The sequence below is a fragment of the Corythoichthys intestinalis genome, chromosome 6 (genome assembly GCF_030265065.1).
Source record: "Corythoichthys intestinalis isolate RoL2023-P3 chromosome 6, ASM3026506v1, whole genome shotgun sequence".
Taxonomy (NCBI): Eukaryota; Metazoa; Chordata; class Actinopteri; order Syngnathiformes; family Syngnathidae; genus Corythoichthys; species Corythoichthys intestinalis.
The window spans coordinates 25214334-25237459 of NC_080400.1; the positions used below are offsets into that span (position 1 = coordinate 25214334).

The window sequence follows — 23126 nt, forward strand, 5'->3', positions numbered from 1 at the left end:
GACATCAACAATGGCGAGCTACTAGTTTATTTTTGTTTGAAATTTTTACAAATTTATTAAAACGAAAACATTAAGAGGGGTTTTAATATAAAATTTCTATAACTTGTACTTACATTTATCTTTTAAGAACTATAAGTCTTTCTATCCATGGATCGCTTTAACAGAATGTTAATAATGTTAATGCCATCTTGTTGATTTATTGTTATAATGAACAAATACAATACTTATGTACTGTATGTTGAATGTATATCTTTCCATTCCAACAATAATTTACAGAAAAATATGGCTAATTTTATAGATGGTTTGAAGTGCGATTAATTACGATTAATTAATTTTTAAGCTGTGATTAACTCGATTAACATCTGTTAAGCTTATTTTGAGCTAGCTGTTTTTCTTATTTCAAGAAATCTGAGTAAAATCGACTTGAAGCACTGTAGCAGTAGCAAAATTAGTGGAGTTTTCCCCACTTCCACAACATTGACGTCTTTTTACATAACTTACAGCGGCTGCTGCTGACGGAAAAAAACTTTTAAACTATTAAAAGCTAATATCCCTAGTCTTTGAAGGGGGAGGCGGCATGTTGTACTTCTGTCGGGCTGTGAATGTGTGTGTGTTGGGGGGGAGGGGGGTTGAAGTCATCAGCCAATCAAACTGGTTCATTCAGCGGGTGAAAAACGGTCAGTGTAAGTCTGAACATAACGAAAGTACTCTAATTCACTTAATAATGGTAGGATCAATTCTATCCTGACAACATATAGGAAGACAATGTAAATGACTGATATAACTGAAGTCATTATATAATGCATATCAGGTTGCTTAAAAGTTGGTGGGGATAATGTGAGCATCCTGAAAAGTTGGTAGTGTTATGTCCCTACTGTCCCTATGCAAACCTACGCCCTTGCCTTACAGTATTTGTTTAGATTTAGAAGGGAGAAATACTCTTGCATTCCACTTTTTAAATCATATTACTTAATTTTTCTAAAATAATTGTGTCAAAAAAAAGAAGTGTAGAACATGCGCAAATTGATGCACACATATGGCTAGTGTATTGCTTTTGCTTGTTTTATGGAAAGTGTTTTGCCAAACATTTTCAGTGCATGAAACATCCTATATAATTTATGGTTTAATATGAATGATTTAAACATGCCAACACATTACTAAAGAAGCAACAAGGGAGCTCACACTTTACAATTCATCAGTCTATTAAAGTGCAGTTCTTAGCTTTTTGTTGATGTCATACTTGTAAAATTCACATGGTAAACTCTTACCTTTCTAGTAATAAAAACAGTTGTTTTCAAAATTATTCAACCCCCACAGTAGATAAGTGTTTTTGCAAGTTTGATGTTTATTTTTCGTCTTGTTTATAATCACATTAAATAATGACATGTCAAATAGACAAATACAACTGAAATAACAGAATATTTTTTGGGATATTCCAATTTATGGCCTTTCTGTGATTACTTTATTGAAAAAATTATTCAATCCCTTAGGTATGTATAACTTTAGTACTTAGTACAACATCCTTTGCAACAATAACATCCTTTAGACGTGAAGCATAGCTTGACCCAAGTTTCTTGCAGTGATCAACAGGTATTTTTCCACATTCCCCATGGGCAAAGGCCTCCAGTTCATTAACATTTTTGGCCATGCTTGCTGCAATTGCCTTATTCAAGTACCACCAGAGATTTTTTAATGGGGTCTAAGTCTGGTGATTGCGATGGCCACTCCAGAATCTTCCAGCACTTGTTTTGCAACCAAGATGTGGTAAATGTTGAGCTATGCTTAGGATCATTGTCCTGTTGCAAGGGCCAACCTCACCCAAGCCTCAGCTTTGTCAGTGACTGCATGACATTTGCATCCAAGATCTGCTGGGATTGAACTGAATTCATAATACCTTGTGTAACCTCTTTTTCTTTGTCTGCTGCGATTTGGAGCTTCGAACTCCTGGACTCCTGCGTTGTGTTGTGTTTTAAAATATTTCCAGGAGACGTGGATGGTTTCGACTTTTTATTGTCTGCCTGCACAAAGCATGCACACAATGCGAGGTGGTCAGTATCACGGCCTCGCCACAACGTGCTAAAGAATAATTAAAATGGTTAGCTATGTGGCGCTGAGCTAATAGCAACTTAGCAATGCTATCCAACTCACCTTTGCTGATGAAAAAATACAACTGGCGCCAACTGTGACACGCCAAGCTATTTATAGTCACTGCTTGAGTTGGGGGGGTGCCATTGTGCCGTCTAATGTGAACAAGTGGAATCACACAAATCCATAATAACTCTGTTACACTTGCACACGCTGAAGATTCCCTTTACCTGAAGAAGCAAAACAACCCCAGAGCATGACTGACCCCCCCCCCCCACACACACACACACACATACACACACACTGTGCTTCACAGTAGATAGGGTGTTCTTTTCTCTGTAGGCATCATTATTTCTCCTCCACACGTACCGTTGATCCATTGGCCCAAAAAGTTCCAGTTTGGTCTCATCTCTCCAGAGAACAGTATCCCAAAACCTTTGTGGTTTGTCCACATGGTTTTTGGCATACTTCTTGTGCTTTGGAGTCAGCAGGGGGGCGCGCCTGGGAGTTCTTGCATGGAAGCCATCCTTTCGCAGTGTATGTCTTATTGTCTGGAATGAAACCTGAACTCCTGTTGTAGTTCTTCAGCTGTCACCCGGGGATCTTTCTCCACCTTTCACTTCAGGTATCGCATAGCAGTTGCAGACAGTAACCTCCTTCTACCACGCCTAGGTAGCTTTTCCACTGTGCCTTTAGCTTTTCCCAATTGTGTATCTTGAAAATTTTAGTCCTTTTTTTATTATCTTTTTATATCCATATCCTTGCTTATGAAGTGAAATGACCTGCTCTCTGAACATCTACAGATGTTGTCATCAGCTGTTTGACAACACCTGATGAAAACCTTTGTTCTTAAGAGTGGTGGACTTGGGGGGTTGTATAATTTTATCAATGAGGTAATCACAGAAAGGCCATTAATTGGAATATTCCCCAAGATATTTGTATATAAACAAGCATATATATATATATATATATATATATATATATATATATATATATATATGAACAAGCATAAGCGGATTTTAAAGGGGGCCCCCCCCGGTGGCCAAAGAGTCTCATTGCATGTACTGTAATTGACTTTCCTATATATATAAAAGTTGTAAAGCAATAAAACTGCAACAAAAATGAATGAAATGAACAAAAAAACATTTTTATAATGGGTCAAAATTATTTTTCGAGCACCTTAGACGGTAATTTACTTTGCATATATATGTATTAGAGAATTTTTTTTTTTTTTTTTTAATGTTTTTTTTCTTTGATTGAAAATATATATTTTTTGATTGAATCATTTTTTTCGGGGATTGTGATTTAGACACAAGTGTCCTAATCATAATATGGCCCAAACACAAAAAGGATCGCCTCAATCAAACTAAACTTATTTTAATGAAAAATTAAGTGTTCAAATGCACATTTTTCAATCTCAAATATTTTTTTGCATTCAAAATTTTTTCTATGATTGAAAAAAATTTTTTTGGGGGGGGATTTAAGTGATTTTTCTTTTTAAAATTTCCATATATATTTTTTGAAGCAACTTAATTTTTGATTGAATAATGAAGACAAAAATGCCCAAGCCACAATGTGGCCCAAACACAAATTCAATCAAAAAGTTGCTTCAATCAAAAAAAAAAAAAAAAAAAAAAAAAAAAAAAAGGATCAAAGAAAAATAGCTTTCACATGCATTTTTTTTTTTTACTTTTAAATTTATTTTTGCATAGAAAAAACATATTTTTTGATAGAAGCAACTTTTTTTTTCATTGAAGCAACTTTTTTGATTGAATAATAAAGACACAAATCTACCTCTATATGGCCCCGCCCTGGGAATACAATTTTTGACTGGGGTAACTACATTGGCACAACACCGGCGGGCGTACCAAATTCAATGGATGACGATCTTAGCGAAAAGTATTGCCTAAGCAGCATGATTGAGAATTCCCCTCAAGAATGATGGAAACCAAAAAACGCTCATTGTAAACTTATTATCATAAATATTCTTGTAAGTTTGTAAGTTTTATTGCTGACACAGCATTTCGGGGTTAACAAATGTCGTGCCCTCCCCCGCCCCAAAAGTCAAACTCCGCCTATGTAAACAAGTTGAAAAATGAATGTCAAACTTGCAAAAACACTTATCCACTGTGGGGGTTGAATAATTTTGAACACTACTGCACAGTGGTTTGATGGTTAGCACACCTACCACACAATGAGCTTTTAAATTCTGATCTTGATCCCTTGAGTTTTCGACAGATCTTGTCATCGTTTCAATTAAAGTTTATAATCGCGTTATGATGATCAGATGGATTGTTAACTTTTACCACTAGAAGGCAGCAGACATCTACGTTTAACGCTCATGTGGTCTCCTTGCTCTGATTAAGCTGCATTTGCCTCTCTGGGCCCACCACAACCGTGTCTGTCTGTCTGCGGGTCTGGAACAATGAAGATTTGGGTCTGCGGGACCATGTTAGCTTCAGGGGAATCAAACGGCTGTAAATCGGCCCTAATTTGTAAGCTGTCAGCACAACAGTGCATATTTCGGGGAACAAGCTGTGGCCCGTGGCCAGTGAGGGAGGAGATGGCCTGCCACTCATGTGAAGTTTCTTGGCCAGCTCTCCATGTTGGAGCAGAGTGGAACATAAGAAAATGAGTTCCAGAAGAAAATCTGCTTCGACATGGGGCGAACTCAGCATATGCTTAAGTAGAGAGGAAGTGGGAGTGTGTTTGTGTGTTTAGTTTTTTTTTTTTTTTTTCTTTAAACACATCTTCCATGCTGAGAACAAGGCAACACTTCCACCTCTCGACTGTTTTCTGTGAAAACACACCATGTCCGATTGTCTAATAGACCGTTTAATAAGCTGTGGTTTGGACTGTCCTGCTGCTGTTGTCAATCACTGTCACAGAGGGATTCATTTAAACTCAATGCTGACTTCTATTATCTTTCAACCTCTGTTATCTTAATTCAAGTTTTGGCTTTTTAGCTTTGTGGTTGGGAAACCACAGCCCGTGAGACAAGCACAACCCACTGAGAGTTTTCGATCCGATCCGCCAAGTATTTACAAAAACAAATAAAGCCTCAGAGGAAATATACAAGCCACAAATGATCATAATATATAATAATAAGCATTTGACAAGACTTTGGCTGGCATATGTTAAAGTCGTCTGTTTTCTTTCCTCCTGTCAGATTTGTTTGAAATAATTAGTCATGTTCTAAAATAAAAGTTAATAAAACAGCCTACACACGGGTGGGGTGGGAAAGGAAACAGTTGGACAGTCAGTGTTCTTTTTTTGGTTGCTCATCCATGCATTTTTTTGCAAGATATGTTTGCATTGTAATCTAATGTTGGAGATTTAATAACTGGCTGCCATTGACTATGATGGATGCACAATCATTCACTGCTCATACCTCCGAATTAAAAGGGAATGGACATTAATGGCAGAAGGTCAGACATAGACTATCAGTTGACAGGACACGGGGCTCGGGGCCGATCCGCAGGGGGGGTTATTTTCAAAAACTTAAAATTCAAATATGTCAAAACCAAGGGCGTAGGTTTGGTCTCAATATTGGTAGGGATGATAGAACAGCATAACTTGCATGTACACTTTTTGCTGGGGACAGGACATTAATAAGACCAAACAGATTGGGTGAACGGGGGTCAGGGCTACATTTCTCACCAAGGAATGAATGAATGAATGAATGAATTTATTGTCATTGTCATCATCATCAGAATCATTGACAGTTACAGAGTGTGGGATAGTTTGGCCAGAAAGGAGAAACATTGATACAGACTATGGAATAATTTGCCCGAAAAAGACGATGACAGACAAAGGAAGACGGGAAAAAAGCAAATGCTTATCAAAACCCGTCCTCCAACAGCCCGGGACGCACAGTCTAGCATGTTTGTGTTAAATAGCCGTTGGTTTGGTGTCTGTCTCATTGTAGATATCTTGTCCAATGAGCTGAGTGTCCAGTCAAGGAAAAGTGCATCTGTACTCTTCGACTGGCTAGATATGAACCTAATTAATTGATAAGCTAAATGATAATTGATAGGCTAAATGATTAATGCAAAATAAATCTGTATTGACTTTTACTAACTTTCAAACTGCATATTTATAACATCTTAATCTGATCATTTTTCTTAAACCTAGTCAAATTATTTTCTCCATCTTGTTTTGAGTGTTAAAGGCTAGCTAACAGATTAATGCGTCAGATTTTTCCCTTACCGGTACTTTGAATGAAGCCTGGCTTATTAAGCCAATTCATAAAACTTAGTCATTTTTCACCTAAATCAAGACAAAAAAATACTTTCAAATAAAGTTTTGATGTAATGTGATGTTTTGAACAATATTTATTTTTGAATTAAGAACATTTCTGACGAACAAGCTCGTTTTAAAGATGAAATATACAAACTTTTTGCTTAAAATAAGTCTGTTAAGCTTATTTGCAGCCAGCTATTTTTCTTATTTCAAGAAATCTAAATGAGTACAATTTACTTAAAGCAGTGGCAGATAATTGTACTGATTTCTGGTAGATTTACACTGAAAGCAAGGGAATTCATGTTTTTTTTTTTTCTTCAGTTTTAAGGAAGTGGGTTTTTCCAGTGCACATTTATTGGTTGAGGTGATACACTGTTCGATTCAAAGCGGTTTTCAAAAAAAATTACTAAAGCATTGAGAAAGTGCGTCTGTGGTGCGGGAGGAGCGGGCGAGGGTCAAGTCATCAGCCAATCAAACGTGCGTTTGAGGGAAAAAAATGGACTGGCACATTCAGCAAGTGAAAAGCGCTCAATGCAAGTCGGGACATATGAAAATAATTCACTTAATAATGGTAGGGTCAATTCTGTCCTTACAACATATGGGAAGACAATCTAAATTGCCTATTTAACTGAAGTCATTATATAATGCAAATAAGGTTTCTTAAAAGGTGGTGGGGACAATCTGAGCATCCTGAAAAGTTGGTAGTGTTATGTCCTTACCATCCCTATGCAAAGCTACGCCCTAGGTCAGGACCAAAGAGCGACCTAAAACCAAAACAGGAACCTCGCTTAGGTATATATGAGTCTCCATGAGCAGCGATATAAAAAAATTCAAAGTCATTCCCTGATAAAATCCCGATTAATTATTTTTTTCCAACAGCTTATAAATCACTCGATTTTCACATCAGAAACTTAATACTTGAGCAAAGCATGCAAAATCGTCTTAAATTTACTCAGCAAAAGCAAAATTTGCATTTTTCTGATATGATCACAACTTATTTAGGTCGAATTCCGCTACTGTGTAGGGATACAAGATCAAACATGGCCGCCGTCACAAAACAAAGAGCTTTTTAAGTTGAAAATTCTTGTAAATGAATGCTTTAATCGTAAAATTTCTGTAAAACAGTAAAACAGTCCAGATTCTTGGTTAAAAGCAAAAAAACGGATCGTTTACGTAAATATTTCAAGCCAAAGTTACGGTATTGTGGAATCCAACATGGCGGCCGTCGCAAAACGAAGAGATTCTAAAGTTGAAAATTCTCATATATAAATGCTTAAATCGCGGCGTTTCTATAGATATGAACGTAAAACAGTCTAAATTCTTGGTTAAAAGCAAAAAGCCGGGCAGTTATCATTCATTTTATATAGCTATTTCAAGCAAAAGTTAAGGTATTGAGTAATCCAACATGTCGGCCGTCACGAAACAAAGAGCTTTTTAAGTTCAAAATTCTTGTAAATAAATGCTTAAATCGCTGAATTTCTATAGATATGTACGTAAAACAGTTGAGATTCTGGTTTAAAAAACCAACAACAAAAAAACGGCTATTTATCATTCATTTTACATAGATATTTCATGCCAATGTGACACTTATTTTATCAATTTATTTTTTTTCACGTTTCAAAGTGCATGCATGGTGCTATTTACTATAATTATTACAGTACCTCGACCAAAACACTCGAGACACTCCGGCCTGCTTGCATGCAGTAAAGCCTTCGTCCTATTTCCACCTAAATCCGGCGTTAGAACGCAGCCTGTGTTTGAGTTCATCACACTGAAACCAACGTTCTGTCTGGGTCGGCCCTCTACAGGAAGGTGTGGCGCTGTCTGTGGGAGATGTCTTGTCAACTTATGGTGGAGTCTATGGGTCAGCCATCTTAGTTAGAAGCAGTCATTCCAGTGCTTTTACTTGAACAGCTGCTTTAGTGTTTTTTGTGTTAGTTGTGTCTTTTTTTTGTCCATAAGGTGAATACGTCCGTTTAAACGGCCCTCCTGGTCCACCCGGCCCGCCTGGAACAGCTGGCCCAGCTGGGCCAGCCGGGCCAGCTGGCCCTCAAGGTAAAAACGTCATCCATGATCCTCAACATTTGGTACCACTTTGGTATTATTTCACAAGACTATCAATAACTGTGAACAATTCCTGTTTACAGGTCCTTTGGGACCAAGGGGACCCATTGGGAATCCAGGCACAAATGGAAAGGATGTGAGTACCTGTCATTGGATAACGATCAATTAACTTGAAAAAGAGCATCACTCTGTCGCTGGTTGGTATTCTCCCGTAGACTACGTCCTGTTGATTTTTGGCGCATTTTTCGGTCACTTGTTGATTTTGGATCATTTTTTGTTGTTTTGGTGGCATTTCTGGGTTACTTCCTATTTTGGGGGGGTCACAAGTTTTTTTTTTTTTTTTTTTCTGTTCCACAAAACATGCACATTTGAACCAATCAGAGCTAATCATCTCTGCTGATCACATGTCAGTATGTCAGCCAGTTGCACGGATAAATGAGTCCAGGCGTTTTGCTTTGCTGCGTGCATTCGCACATTGACGTGACTCATCATTGTCAGACTCAGATAACTGCTGGGGAAACAGCTGGGGAAACTGGGGAAACCTCCACGCCGTCCGTGGAATTAAATCAACAATAAATATTGGTGGAAACGGATTACGCTATACAAGTACTTTATTATGCTTGTTGTTAACACTTGTTTGTGTAAATATCTGATGTTGGTAGATTATTTTCTTCTTGGAGCTGAAAATGCATGTGTGCCAGCTGAGCATTTATTCATTTTTTATTTTACATAGCGTTTTGACAGTTGCTGTCATATTTTTGGAATCAAAGCACCGTGTACTCGAACAGCATTCTGGCCCTGAATCTTATACCGGAACAGCATTCCGGCCCTGAATCTTATAACAGAACTGCGTTCTGGCCCTGAATCTTATACCGGAACTGCGTTCCTGACCGTTCTGGCCCACTTTCACCCCTGTATACTGTATACTGTACAGTATTTATATATATACATATATATATATATATATACTGTATATATGTATATGTCGGAAAACACTCAGGTGACTTGAAGTTCCGCTCTGAGACCCCCAATTTAGCCAACTTTCAAAATTGTCCGATATGCACGCGTGATTCATCATTGGAAAGCTTAAAATCTCAATTTTCTGGGGAAGAAACATTTTGAACAGGAGGGCATTTAAAAAAAAAAAATTAAACAGCAAAACCCTATCTGGAGGTGAGAGCATTCGAGAGCAGAATTACAGACGCCATGACTTTAGCGAGATATAATCGCGTACTTACCTTGTTTCGATCCAAAAACTCCATGTAGCATGTATTACTGAGTGTCAAGACACAGCTGTGAATGGCCACAGCTGGATTTTTTGGGTTTCTTATTAGTGAAACTTGGTTATATAACAAGGGTCACGATGCAGAAATTGCAGAAATCAAGAGTGGTCTTTTTCATATATTTACCCTTTTAAACCTTTTTTCCCAATTTTTCTTTGTTTGGATCAATTATTTATCATCTAACATATCGGAAAAAATGCGACAGAAACAAAAAAAAAACAAAAAAAATACAAGTAGGCGATAGTTATGGGGTAAGCATCCAGGACTTTTTTTACAGACGCCATTTTTTTCATTGTGACGTAATTTGTTTAAAAGTTTACAATATGCGTGTGAATAATTTTTATAAAGTCGTTGTTTTTTTTTAAACAAAATATTAGACATCAATTCATGATTCTAAGCTAAAAATGACAGACATTTTGAATAATAAATATATTTAATTACCTTCATTTTATGGCTGGGTTGAAAGAAAAGCGGTCGCGCGACGTCTGTAAACTCGGGTTTTCAGGGTAAAACGGGCAAATTAAAAATAGTTCGAGGGCGTAATGCGCCATGAATCTGCTATGGTAGCATATAGACATATTGTTCTATCAAATACAACAGTTGTTTTGGCTTTAAATACAGCAGTTTCTTTTAAAGAGGAGTGCAAGAGCAGAAACGGCTTTTTCCAGTCTTGTCTGTGTTTTCCGCCATATGTATATGGTATATATATATTGTATTTTTTTTAATTTACATGATTTTATATAATTACAAATTGACATAATGTTTATAACGCAAGATTAATAGAATTAAAAAAAGAATACAAACAAATCGGTGTTTTCCGCCAGTATATATATGTTGTTGTTTTTTTTTCTACATTGTTTTTATACAATTACAAATTGACATAATGTTTATAATGCAAGATTAATAGAATTAAAGAAGAATACAAACAAATCGGTGTTTTCCGCCATATATATTTCAAACGAAGTGGTATCGGTATCGGCCGATACTGCACAGCCAGGTATCGGGGCCAAAAAATGGTATCGGTGCAACTCTAGTTTAAACAGATAACTTTGTGCTACCATTGTTTAAAAAAAAAAAAACGTCGTAAGCAGTTAATCACAATGTTACTCATTACTTGAGTATTCTTTTCACCAGATACTTTATTACTTGTACTTGAGTACATGTTTTAGATGACTACTTTTACTCTTACTAGGGTAATATTTTTTTGAAGTACTGCTACTCTTGCTTGAGTAAACATTTTTACTACTCTACCTACCTCTGTGTATTGGTCACTTCCTGTTCGTTTTGGGTCATTTTCTATTAGTTATGGAGCAATTCCGAGTCAATCCTGTTAATTTGAGGTCTTTTCGTGTTTTTTGATAGCTCCCTGCTAATTTCGGGGCAATTCTGGGTCACTTCCTGTTCATTTTGGGTTACTTCCTTTGGCTTTTTGGGCAATTTCGGGTAATTTGTTGTTTTTTGGGGGGGAGCATTTCCAGGTTTTTTGTGAAAAATAATGACTGTCAAGGGAAGATCTTATTGTAAATGGTAGCCAATGGGTACCTTAATTGTTTTATAGGTTCCAGTGTAATGGCTACAGCCGTAAATGGGGATTTTTTTTTGGGGTGGTTGGAGTTTATGTTCAATGGGAGATTGAATGGGGAGTCTTTCTTGTGGGTCCAATAATATTGAATATGCGGGTGAAATTTTGCCATAGGAAGGGATAGTCTTAAATACGTGTCTGATTTTCTGTTTTAGGGCGATGACGGCGAACCGGGCCGGCCTGGGAATGATGGGCCAAAAGGTGATCCCGGGGAAAGGGTGAGACAGATTTATTAACAGCAAATGTTTGTTTCAAGATGACCTGTGCGGCTGAACAAATTGCTTGGCTATTTTTTTCTATGTATATGTTCCGTGCTGTCATGAGATCCGAAAGGTGAAGCGGCTTTCTTCAAAAGCTTGCTCAAGCCCGTGACTAATCGAGTCCGAGGCCACTATGCTCCCCTCTGGAGTAGGCCTTTAAAGCGTATCCCAGTGCTGTGATTTAAGACAAGACCAGGATGAGCGTATGAGAAGCATGGCGCTAAAATATGTGCTGTCTATTTTTTTTAACTCCCCTATCAGGGCCTTCCAGGTGAAATAGGCGAGCAGGGCTTCCCGGTGAGTATACATTTGTAGAGTAATATAAAGCAGAAACAATAAAGATATGACAAGATGATTGTCCTGTTCTTTGGCAGGGGCGACCGGGCCTCAAAGGAGACAAAGGCGAAAGCTTCGATGATGTAAGAAGCATCTGCTACTTCTTCCTAGATCTGTGCTTGTAAACACTTTCACCACTTTGATATCATTTGGAAACATCTATCATGTTACGAGGGGGATAATTTGGCAAGATTTTACAAAAATATTATGTGAATACATTCAGAGAGTGTAATATCAATAAATAGGTCAATTTAATAATAGCACAACTTGTGATATTGCAAAAATAAATGTAATTCCAAATAAAAATGTATTAATTACATTTAAAACTGTATAAATATATATACTGCAGAAAACATTTAGGTGACTGCTCTGAGACCCCCAATTTGGCCAAATTTCAAAATTGTCCTATATGCACGAGTGATACATCATTGGAAAGGTTGAAATCTCTATTTTCTGGGGGAAGAAAAATTTGAACTGGTGGGCATTTTTTGACACCTTAAAAGTAAGTCAAATCAGTTGAGTGAAAAACAGACATTTTTGAGACCTTTGAATTTTTCTTCAAGCTTCTCATTTAATAAAATGCTTTGGACACCCATCCTGGTACATAATAAATAACTAACACTTCAAGATAACCCCCCTAAGACATGTGGGTGGATGCACAATAATAAAAGAAATTGATATGTGAGTAAATGCAGATTTAATTTAGCCCTGTGTTTTATTTTGTAAATTAAAATGGCTAAACTGGGAGTTAGCTGTATAGTTAATAATAACTTTACTGCATATAGTTTTTTGATTTGGCTCGATTTTAATCTGTGCAGAGAAAAAACATTTCCAGGGGAATTTTAGGGGTTAAACTCCAATACCATAATATTTTCATTTTTGCAGTGGGCTTTTAAATTATTTTTAAAATATGATTAAAGAATGTGGATTTGAGATTCTGAGAATAAAATGCTCTATATGCATGAAGGAAACATATAAATGTTCAGTGTTGGGCACGTCACTTTAAAAAAGTAATTAGTTATAGCTACCCACTACTCCTTCCAAAAAGTAACTGCGTTAGTAACTGAATTACTCTATAGTAAAATTCACTAGCTACCAGGGAAAGTAATTATTTCCGTTACTTTAAAAAGAAGTTGTTGTATGTCAAAGAATTTGAAATTTTCTGAGCAGTATTCGAGTCAGTTGAATAGAGAAAAACAGACAGGTAGTTGTGTGATAGAACCTTGTAATATTTATTGCACCTCACCAGCAACAGATTTATCCTACACTTGAAGTGCAACAAAAATACACAAAAAACAATATAATAAAATAACAATCAGCATTAAACAATATAAAGTGAGTTTAATCAATTAAATCTAACTCTCACAGCCTGAGACAACTGGTCAAGTAGACATAGCCTACTGTACTTCAAGTATTTTGACTTGAAATAGTGTTTATATCTCCACCTCGTAAAGGACAATTTTTTTTATGAATGATCTGCCATCATATCCCTCTGCATCTGTTTTGCGTGTGTGTGTTTGCCACACACGCTGTTCCGGTTTGTGTGTGAAAACACCAGCTCTGATTGGCTTACCATGACACATGACTCTAACACTCAGCCAATCACAATCACTTCCATCGCATCTATCCAGGTGGTGCATTCAGGTAGCCTCGGCCCCCTACTCCTCCCGTCACCCTCAAAGCGTCTGCCGTCCTCAAGATGGAAGCAGCATTCTTGCTGGCTGACAGTGGGGGATGGGAACGAGGCTAGCATTCAGGTGTAGCAAAAACAGAAACGTTAGCGAGCTTTGGAAAGCATTGTCTAATTGAATGAGCAGTGACAAACAGCCTGGAGTTATAAGAAGTACGTGCTATAATATTCTAATACAGAATAAAGTGCACACAGCGCCAATATTGTTTTGCTCACATGATCCGGGAGTGAGTTAGAGACACGGCCTGCTGAGAGCCGTACTTTTGTGTTATTGTTAAAGTTATACGTGCCATTAAAGAAACAAAGTGCCAGCACGTCCTGTGTGGTATATCTTTGCTAACAAAAAGCACAAAACAAAACACGTGCGCTATTCTCAAACTTGAACGCTCCCCAAGTCTTGTATGACAAATAAACAGAGCAGAGTAGACTCGCTACGGCTGGTAGATTCTTCAATTTATTCAGAATAAATAACGCGCCGCTTTTGACCGTCAGTAACGGTAACAGCGTTCTAACGGCGGAAAAAATAATTAGTTAGATTACCCCGTTACTGAAAAATGACGCCGTTATGTAACGGCGTCATTTATAACGGCGTTATTGCCAACATTGTAAATGTAAGTACATACAGTATCTTTTTATTGTATTTATCCTTGCAGCCTAGGCGCTAGGCTTTATGATTTAAGCATCTAATGTACAGTATCTAATACATCGATAGCATACCATAATAAGCAATCCAAATGGAAACAAGTGTTGATAAGATAATGGACTAGTCAGTTAGCCCGCTGTGTCCATGATTCTTGCGCTAGCGTTTGACTGCAATGTATGTCTTTTTGTGGCTTTCCGGTAACTCGAGGTGAGAGCATGAGAGAGCATAATTAAAAACACAGTGATTTTAACAAGATATTATCGTGTACTTATCTTGTTTCGATCCAAAAACTCTGTTTCGCATGTATGACCAAGTGTCAAGACACAGCCGTGAATGGCCACAGCCGGACTTTGTGGGGAGTTTATGGGTTAAACATGGTAATATAACAATTTAACAAGGGTCGCGAAGCAGAATTCACAGACCACAAGGAGTGGTCAAGATTTTGTTTTTCAAATATTTCCCCTTTTTAATGTTTTTTTTTTAACCCCCATTTTTCTTTGGATCAATTATTTCTCAACTAAAGTATCGGGGAAAATGCGACAGTAACAACAACAACAACAAAAAACTAATTAATCGATAGTTATGTGGTAGATATCCGTGACCTATTTACAGACCCTATTTTTTTCATTGTGACGTAATTTGTTTAAATGTTTAAAATATACAAGTGAATAATTTTATGAAGTTTTTTTTTTTTTTTTTTTTAAACTAAATATTCGACATCAATTCATGATTCTAAGCCAAAAATGATAGGCATTTCGATTAATAAATGTAATTACTTACGTACCTTCGTTTTATGGCTTGGTTGAAACAAAAGCGGTTGCGTAGTGTCTGTAAACGGGGGTCTCCAGGGTTAAACGGACTAATTAAAAATAGTCCGGGGGCATAATGCATCATGAAACTGCTATGGCAGTTTATAGATATATTGTTCTATCAAACACAATAGTTCTTTTTGGCGTAAAATACAGAAGTTTATTTTAAAGAGGGGTGCAAGAGCAGAAACTGCTTTTTCAGCCTTGTCTGTGTTTTCCGCCATATATATATGACAATAATAAATATAATACAAGAGAAGTGTCTTATAGGACATGCCTCCCTGTTAATTTGAGTTTTTTTTTCTCCCTAGCCGGACGTGGTGCCACAACTCAGGGAGGCTTTGAAGATCCTGGCCGAGAGGGTCCTGATCCTGGAGCACATGATTGGCATTCACGGTGAGTCCCAAAACAGCAACACAAGAACCAGCATTTTACCCAAGATACTCGGATTATTTATATTTGTCTATTTACTTCAAGTGGAAAGCAAACGCATATCTAATAAAACAAAAACTAATTTTAAAATGATGCAATCAATTGATGTTTCTTGAAGCAAATATGTTTGAGGTAACTACATAAAAATATATGTAATTTATGTACTGTACGTAATTGCATCACTGTGCACACCCTCAAAGTTTTTTGAATGACAAATTCAGTCTAATTGGCTAGGAGTCAGTCAACATGACACATAGAGGATTGATGCTCAAAATATGTCTGAATCTAAGGTCCCCCTGCTGATTTTTAATTGGATTTACTGTGTGTCTGGGCTCAGGCGTCGTCTTCAAACTTTTTCAAAAGTACCACCTCAAAAAATACTTATTTGGCCAACATTGAAATGGGTCATACCAGAATAGTAGGACATTTTAATAAGCCTTTACTTCTTTGATTTTCTGCTCAAACATATTAAGGCTTGATTAGCTCATTTTACAGATCAATGGTAAAATTTTCATGACATGATTTAGTTGATTTTTACAACATTTGGCATAATCGCAATAGAATAAAATAGAATAGAAAGCCTTTATTGTCGTTATACAGAGTAGAACGAGATTTAAAGCTTCGCCATAAAGTGCACCACATAAAACAAAAGCACAATAAGGCTAATATGAAATCACAGGTTACAGGGTACACAGATTGAGAATAAGTGACCAGCAGCAAGTGATAGTAGTAGTACAGTAGTAATATAACAGTGCATACTAGTATATGACAGTTTACAGCAGATGGGTGACTTGTTATCATGTGTTTGGGCTAGTGCTGTCAAATTTATCGCGTTAACGGGCGGTAATTAATTTTTTAAATTACAGTATTTTTCGGACTATAAATCGCGTTTTTTTTTTCCATATTATGGCTGGGGGTGCGACTTATACTCAGGAGCGACTTATGTGTGAAATTATTAACACATTATGATATCATTTCACATGTTATTTTGGTGTTTTGGAGTGACACTGATGGTTTGGTAAACTTGTTAGCATGTTCTTTATGCTATAGTTATCTGAATAACTCTTAATAGCTATGGCCACGTTTGCGTTCTGCCTTTGGCAATGTGTGTTCAATTGTATTATTGACTTTTTTTATATTGAAACGCATGCTTTTAGTTTGTGGCGCTTACACGCCCACGTGGGGGCGCACTCGCACTTGTTTACGTGAAGAAGAGCGCTGACACGCCAGAAGACGGACAGCTATGTAGCTCTGAGTGAGTGGGCGAGTTAGCGAGAGAGAAACACTGTTGCGAACCTACGGTCATCGTTTATGCTTATAAAATAGTATCTCTACAGAGGCAACGCCTGTGTGTATCATCTTTTCTGTTGTTGTTGTGTGTTTTCCACCCACAATCGGACACTTAGAGCCAGTTGTGTGGTTGTTTGAACGATGTGCTAATGCTAGCGAACGCATGCTAACCGTTTGTGTCATTGCTGTAATAGCACCTAATTATCACACTAATTAACACACTCATTGGCTTGATTTCTAAGTAATTTCAAACTCGCCATTGACACCTTTTGGAGTATTTCAATCACTACCTTACGTAGTTAAAGACACTGTGGAAAAAAGGCAGGGAGCCCATGTGACGTCACCGCTCGAGGATGTCAACAAGACTCTGCTTTTTCAGTCTTGTCTGTGTTTTCCGCCATATGTATATAGTATATATTAGGACTGTCCCAAACGACTAATTTTCTCCCGATTAGTCAGCCGACTATTTTTATGATTTGTCGACTAATCTAATAATTAAAAAAGTTATATTAATTTTTCTAATTTAGCAATGAAATTTTTGTTGACGCTTATCAATTTACCAAAACATTTTGGAACACTCAAATTATTTATTAAAGTACAAATAAACACGTAAATAACAATAATAAATCACAAATAAACAATGAGTTCAAATGCTGATAGAATTAACTAGTGCAAAAGAATGGAATGTAAACAGATTCAGAACATTGACTTCGCCTTTCCAACATGATTCAAAACAATTCATAAAAAAACACCTAGCATTAGTTTTATAGTATAGTACTATATATAATAGTATTATAATAATTATAATAATTATTCATTTCCCATCAGATTTTTCCATGAAGGGTGTCATTTTAAAGGTATTCTTAGAGTAGAATCTGAATTCTGAAGTATGTGGGATCAACTCCAGAAATCGTTACTTATATGATGAACATGACATGCTTTTATTTTGAAATGTTCACCGGAAGTACGTTTGCTAAACGGCTAACTTTACACTCTGCAAAAAAAGCACTTTTTGTCATTGCATGTAGTGTCAGTAATTGATTTTTTTCTTATTTTTTCATTTGCAAATGCTGTTAACCAGCGATTTTTCATGTTTGAAGTGTCACCTTTTAACCGTAAGTTTGCTTTCACGAGACGACTGCCAATGTTTTATAGCAGGCTAAAGTAGGTTGCCTTTTTTCCCCATTTTCACCTCAGTCTAGCAGTGCTAACGTTATTGTTTAATATAGATGTGTTTTCTTATTTTGTATGTCTGAACTTTAATTCTACAGCGTGATGATAAGAGTAAGGAACTGGAGTCTCATATGCCATCAGCACGCATGCACCAATGTAAGCATGCACGCACGCGCGCAGCGATAAAACGCAGCCGTGAAAATTACCGCCCTCATTTTTATTTGCCGTGCGATAAATGGACTCATTGCATATCGCGACAGGGTTAGGAACTTCAATAAAACATGTCGTTAGTTAGTTAGTTAGTTAGTTAGTTAGTTAGTTAGTTAGTTAGTTAGTTAGTTAGTTAGTTAGTTAGTTAGTTAGTTAGTTAGTTAGTTAGTTAGTTAGTTAGTTAGTTAGTTAGTTAGTTAGTTAGTTAGTTAGTTAGTTAGTTAGTTAGTTAGTTAGATGGACTTACAAACTGTGTGAAAGTGCTTTCGGTGTTTATTCACGGCCGACGTGCAGCCAAGCATGGCATTGAAGAGATAGGACACAAGAGTGTACCCTCCTTTGTTTCTTTGAAATAAGTCAATGTTTTGGACATTCTGGTGCGCTTTTTTAGCTTTGTGCCGCTTTCCCCGCTTGCATACAGAGCGTCCGACATTCTGAACTTTCCACACATATATTTTTTATAACCCTTCATTAACCGTCGACGGGATGTTGTGCTCGTCGACGGATTTACGTCATCGATGACGTCGACTATGTCGACTAGTCGGGACAGCTCTAGTATATATATATATTGTTTTTTTTGTTTTTTTTACATTGTTTTTATTAAATTACAAATTGACATAATGTTTATAACGCAAGATTAATAGAATTAAAGAAGAATACAAACAAATACTCTGGTTACTGTCCCAAGTAACACTCTAAAGTATTTTCTTTCCATAGTATTTCAACTGATTGCATGCCATTGATGGCAAAAGACATCCGATTCTTCAAACAGGGAAGACTGGCTGTGAATGCTCATCTCCTCAGTACCATTGACAGTGATGGAACGAACGTTCTTTCGCCCCTCCTAGGAGGTCTAGTGTCGTCAATTGCAGCTGATGAGTTCAAATTAGTGCCCTGTATTAGTATTTTGTACCGTATTTTTTGGACTATAAGCAGGGGTGAAAGTGGCTAGAATTTCTTGCCGGAACTCCCTAACATAAAGTTTGCCACAGAGCCCTTTTGTGTGTGTGTGTGGGGGGGGGGGGGGGGGGGGGCTTGAACCTCCTAAAACCACCAAAATGCAAGAACTTTTGGCACAGTTATAAATATAACACACAATAAAACACAACAGGTTTCACAGTGGTTAGCACGTTCCCCTCACAGTTCTGATACCAAGGGTTCAATCCCGGGCTCCGGCCTTCCAGTGTGGAGTTTGCATGTTCTCACCATGCCTGCGTTGGTTTTCTCCTGGTGTGTGTGAAAGCAGAGCTATAAACATGGCAAGCTGGAAATGGCTAAATTAAACTGAAAACATAACGAAATTAAAATGTCAATCATTACGTTCGGGTCGGGGTTCTCACTAAATCTTTTAAAATAAATAAATACTTATATACGTATATCAAAACGATGTATGGATGTTAAACAAAGGAATACTTATCAAATAAATAATTTGGATAAAAAAGACAAGGCGCTGTATGGTCATTGCGGAGCCAGAGCGTGCCATGCGCCCTCTTTTTACTCTTTCTCCTCTGCGATGCAAAACCGCATCTGTTTATTTACATTTTACAAACTTTTCCAGCGTTATTTCGTTGTGCAAATGCATTTAAAATGATCATAAAAACATGTAGACTATTTAAACATTAAGAAAAGTTGCCTTTTTTTTCTGCCAACTGAGAATTCGTTACAAAAGACAGGCTTTAATGCGCAGGCATTGTCACCAAATGTGATCACGCAAAACGCAACCAGTCCGTTTTTCCAAGCAGCAAGCAGTGATCTGTCCAGGTCTGACTGGAGCATCCCTTCCCTCTCCTCCTCACAAATAATACATAGAATTTTGAGGGGGGGTTTCTCGGGCTTGGGCCTACAAATAAAACATAACATTTTTGGTTTTTTTCGGGCCTGCAAATCAAGTTAATTGATCGGGCTCGGCCGGTTCGGGCATTACTACCAGCGGACCCGGGTCGGGTCGGGCTGGATTTTTTTAGGCCCGATCTTACCTCTTGATGACCTTAAATTGGTTGCAGTTACACATCGGGGAACGCTCCCTCCGGAACAAAACACGACAGGATTTGACCAACATTGTGACAATGCTGACCAAAAATGACGTAATGTCCAGTTTATAAAATTGCCCAGCAGCCTTCCACGCACAGAGAGTGCCAGTGGGCAACACAGGTCAAGTCTGTGAAAGCGTCCAACCGGCTTCATTTTCGGAATCTTTTCATGCACGAAAGCAATGACGAGAGTAAATCCTGCGTTACCTTATACGGGAAATTCCCTGGTAATATGTCTGAAAAGGGCTACAGGCAATGCGACTTGTCAGATAGAGAGAGACGCTGGGGAGAACTACGTAGAATAAATGAATAATAAAAATCAGTGAAAACGGATGACGCTAAGCAAGCTCTTTATTAGGCTTGTTTTGTTAACAGTTGTGTATGTACCGGTAAATCTGACATTAGTAGATTGTTCTTATTGGAGATGCGTGTGTGGCAGCGTGGCAGTTTTTTTTTTTTTTTTTTTTAAACATTGGGTTTTGACAGTTGCCGTCATATTTACGGGTCAAAGCACCGTATGCCGGAACGGCGTTCCGCCATAGTATTTCTTGGCGGAACGCCGATCCGGTGCGTTCCGGCCCACTTTCACCCTGACTATAAGTCACACCCGAGTGTAAGGCTACGTTCATACTACAGGTCTTAATGCACAAATCCGATTTTTTGTCATATCTGTTTTTTTGGCATGCCCGTTCAGACTGCCTTTGTCCATTGAGACCATTCAAGTATTACGCATGCGCACTAATTCGCAGTCCGACACGCGCTGAGCAAGACGACCCGCATGTGCAGAAGCATCAAAACAAATGACCACACATGTTGGCTGTCATCCGTCATTCCAGGGATTATCATATTTTGCTCGTTAAAAAGAGGACACAAATAACAGACATTAATAATCCACGTTTAGTTTTATTTGCAAAATTTATATGGACTGATAGAACGCATACACGCACACACATAAGCCTTGACGTGTGTGCGTGAAATGACGTGGGTGCGTCAGTTTGCCCCGACTCGGCCATGTGCGCAATAATGAAATATTGCTCATTCGGCGCACAGAATTAGATTCGAAAATTGACAGGGTTTTCCTTTTCTTCATTTTATGTTTTTTTTATGACTGTGGTCAAGCCCGCTTCGTGCTTAAAAGCAGAGTTCAAGCTAGGCGCTAATGCCTGCATCGCTGCCGTCCTTCGTGCCTCTTGCTGTTTGCTGACGTAATTAGCGCATGAATTCCGATTCCGGAGACTGGACAGTACAGACCGCTGCGACAGTCTGGAAAAATGTGGCCCAGATCGGATTTGAACCACATACGAAAGTGACCCGGATCGGATTTGAAATGGTCCAGTTCTATGCGACTTGTCACGTTCAGACCGTCAAGTTAATGCCTCACTCGAGTCGGAAAAACACGAAAAAATCGGATTCGTGCATTAAGACAGGGGTTTTCAACCCAGTCCTCAAGGCACACTGTGGGTCCTGGTTTTTGTTCCAGCCGATCCAGCAGAGACAGTTGAACCAATGAGGCTTCTGCTAAAACAAGCCACACCTGACTGCAATCAACTGATTGCACTTGTAAAACACCAGATTGGGGAAAAAGTGTTGTCATCTTGTTTGGTAAGAATGAAATCCTGCACCCACAGTGTGCCTTAGTGGAATAGGTTGGGGACCCCTGCATTAAGACCTGTAGTGTGAACGTAGCCTAAGTCACACCAGCCATAAAATGCCCAACGAAGAGGAAAAAACATATATAAGTCGCACCGGAGTATAAGTCGCATTTTTGGGGGAAATTAACTTGATAAAATCCAACACATAGAATAGATATGCCATTTTGAAAGGCAATTTAAAATAAAAATACAATAGAGAACAACATGCTTAATAAGAGTACAGTTTGATAATGTTACATGATGCATGAACAACGAAATGCGAACATGGCCGTTATGTTAACATAACATAGTGATTAAGAGTTATTCAGATAACTATAGCATGAAGAACATGCTAACAAGCTTACCAAACCATCAGTATCACTCCAAAACACCAAAATAACATGTGAAATGATATAATAATATGTTAATAATTTCACACATAGGTCGCTCCAAAGTATAAGTCACACCCCCAGCCAAACTATGAAAAAAACTGCGACTTATAGTCCGAAAAATACAGTATGTGGATTAATCAAAATTTGAATTCTCGGAAGAATGTCCTCCAATTCTGGAACGGCCCAAATACAATTGTGAATAAGAGGTTGAACCACCAAACTGACACATCAACAATCACTAGCATTAAAAAAAAAAAAAAAAATCAGATGAATTCATAATTGATTGTAAGGACTTTGCAATTGAATAGTTGCGATCCAAATATTTTTTCTATACTCCAAAATAACAGACTTTATCTTGTCCCGACACAGGAATTCCCGAAGGATCCGGTTATGACGTCTATATGGACCCCCTGTCCCTGACCCTGCGAAAAACCAAACGCCGCCAACTTTCTCCAAAACCCACACCGGCGGGGATACAAAAACCAGTCCCCGTTTAAGGCAGTCGCAGTATATATTTTCGGCGAGATGTTTCATTTTTCTCTCCCACTTTTATTGCCTTTTTATCGCCGTAAGCATCCGAGTGAGTTCGATATGATACTTCATAGTTCGTTTTTGGCACGGCCTAAGCAGTGTTTCAGTCTACATAAGCGTAGTAGCAGTGCTTACATGGTGTCAGACAGTGAAATATAAACCCATAAAGTGTTATGAGGGTCTTGGCTTCTTTCTTTCCACAGATAAAAGACGGCGTAGTAAACACATCAGTTTGGCTGGCTTGCACTGGCAAAGCTCCCCAGGCTGCGATAGGAGAGTTTCCTGAGAGCAGGAGCCCAAAAATGTACTGTTTAGTGTCGAACACTCTCTCGCAACATCCTCGCCATTCATCAAGTTGCAGCCTGTCAAACATATTTCTTCTTCTTTTTTATTTTTTTAAACTCTCCTCTCTGCCTTGTTAAGCCGAGGTAGGACATGACGGA

General features: G+C 37.9%; 1 protein-coding gene across 1 annotated transcript in view; it reads left to right on the forward strand.

Annotated features, from left to right (window-relative positions):
• Positions 1-22649, forward strand: part of LOC130917735 (collagen alpha-1(XXVI) chain) — a 54856-nt gene extending 32207 nt beyond the window's left edge. The window contains exons 8-15 of the mRNA XM_057839396.1: positions 299-301; positions 8290-8382; positions 8475-8527; positions 11412-11474; positions 11778-11813; positions 11891-11935; positions 15306-15390; positions 22522-22649. Coding sequence (XP_057695379.1) covers positions 299-301; positions 8290-8382; positions 8475-8527; positions 11412-11474; positions 11778-11813; positions 11891-11935; positions 15306-15390; positions 22522-22649 — 506 coding nt within the window. The remainder of the gene's footprint in view (positions 1-298; positions 302-8289; positions 8383-8474; positions 8528-11411; positions 11475-11777; positions 11814-11890; positions 11936-15305; positions 15391-22521) is intronic.
• The last annotated feature ends 477 nt before the right edge of the window (positions 22650-23126 follow it).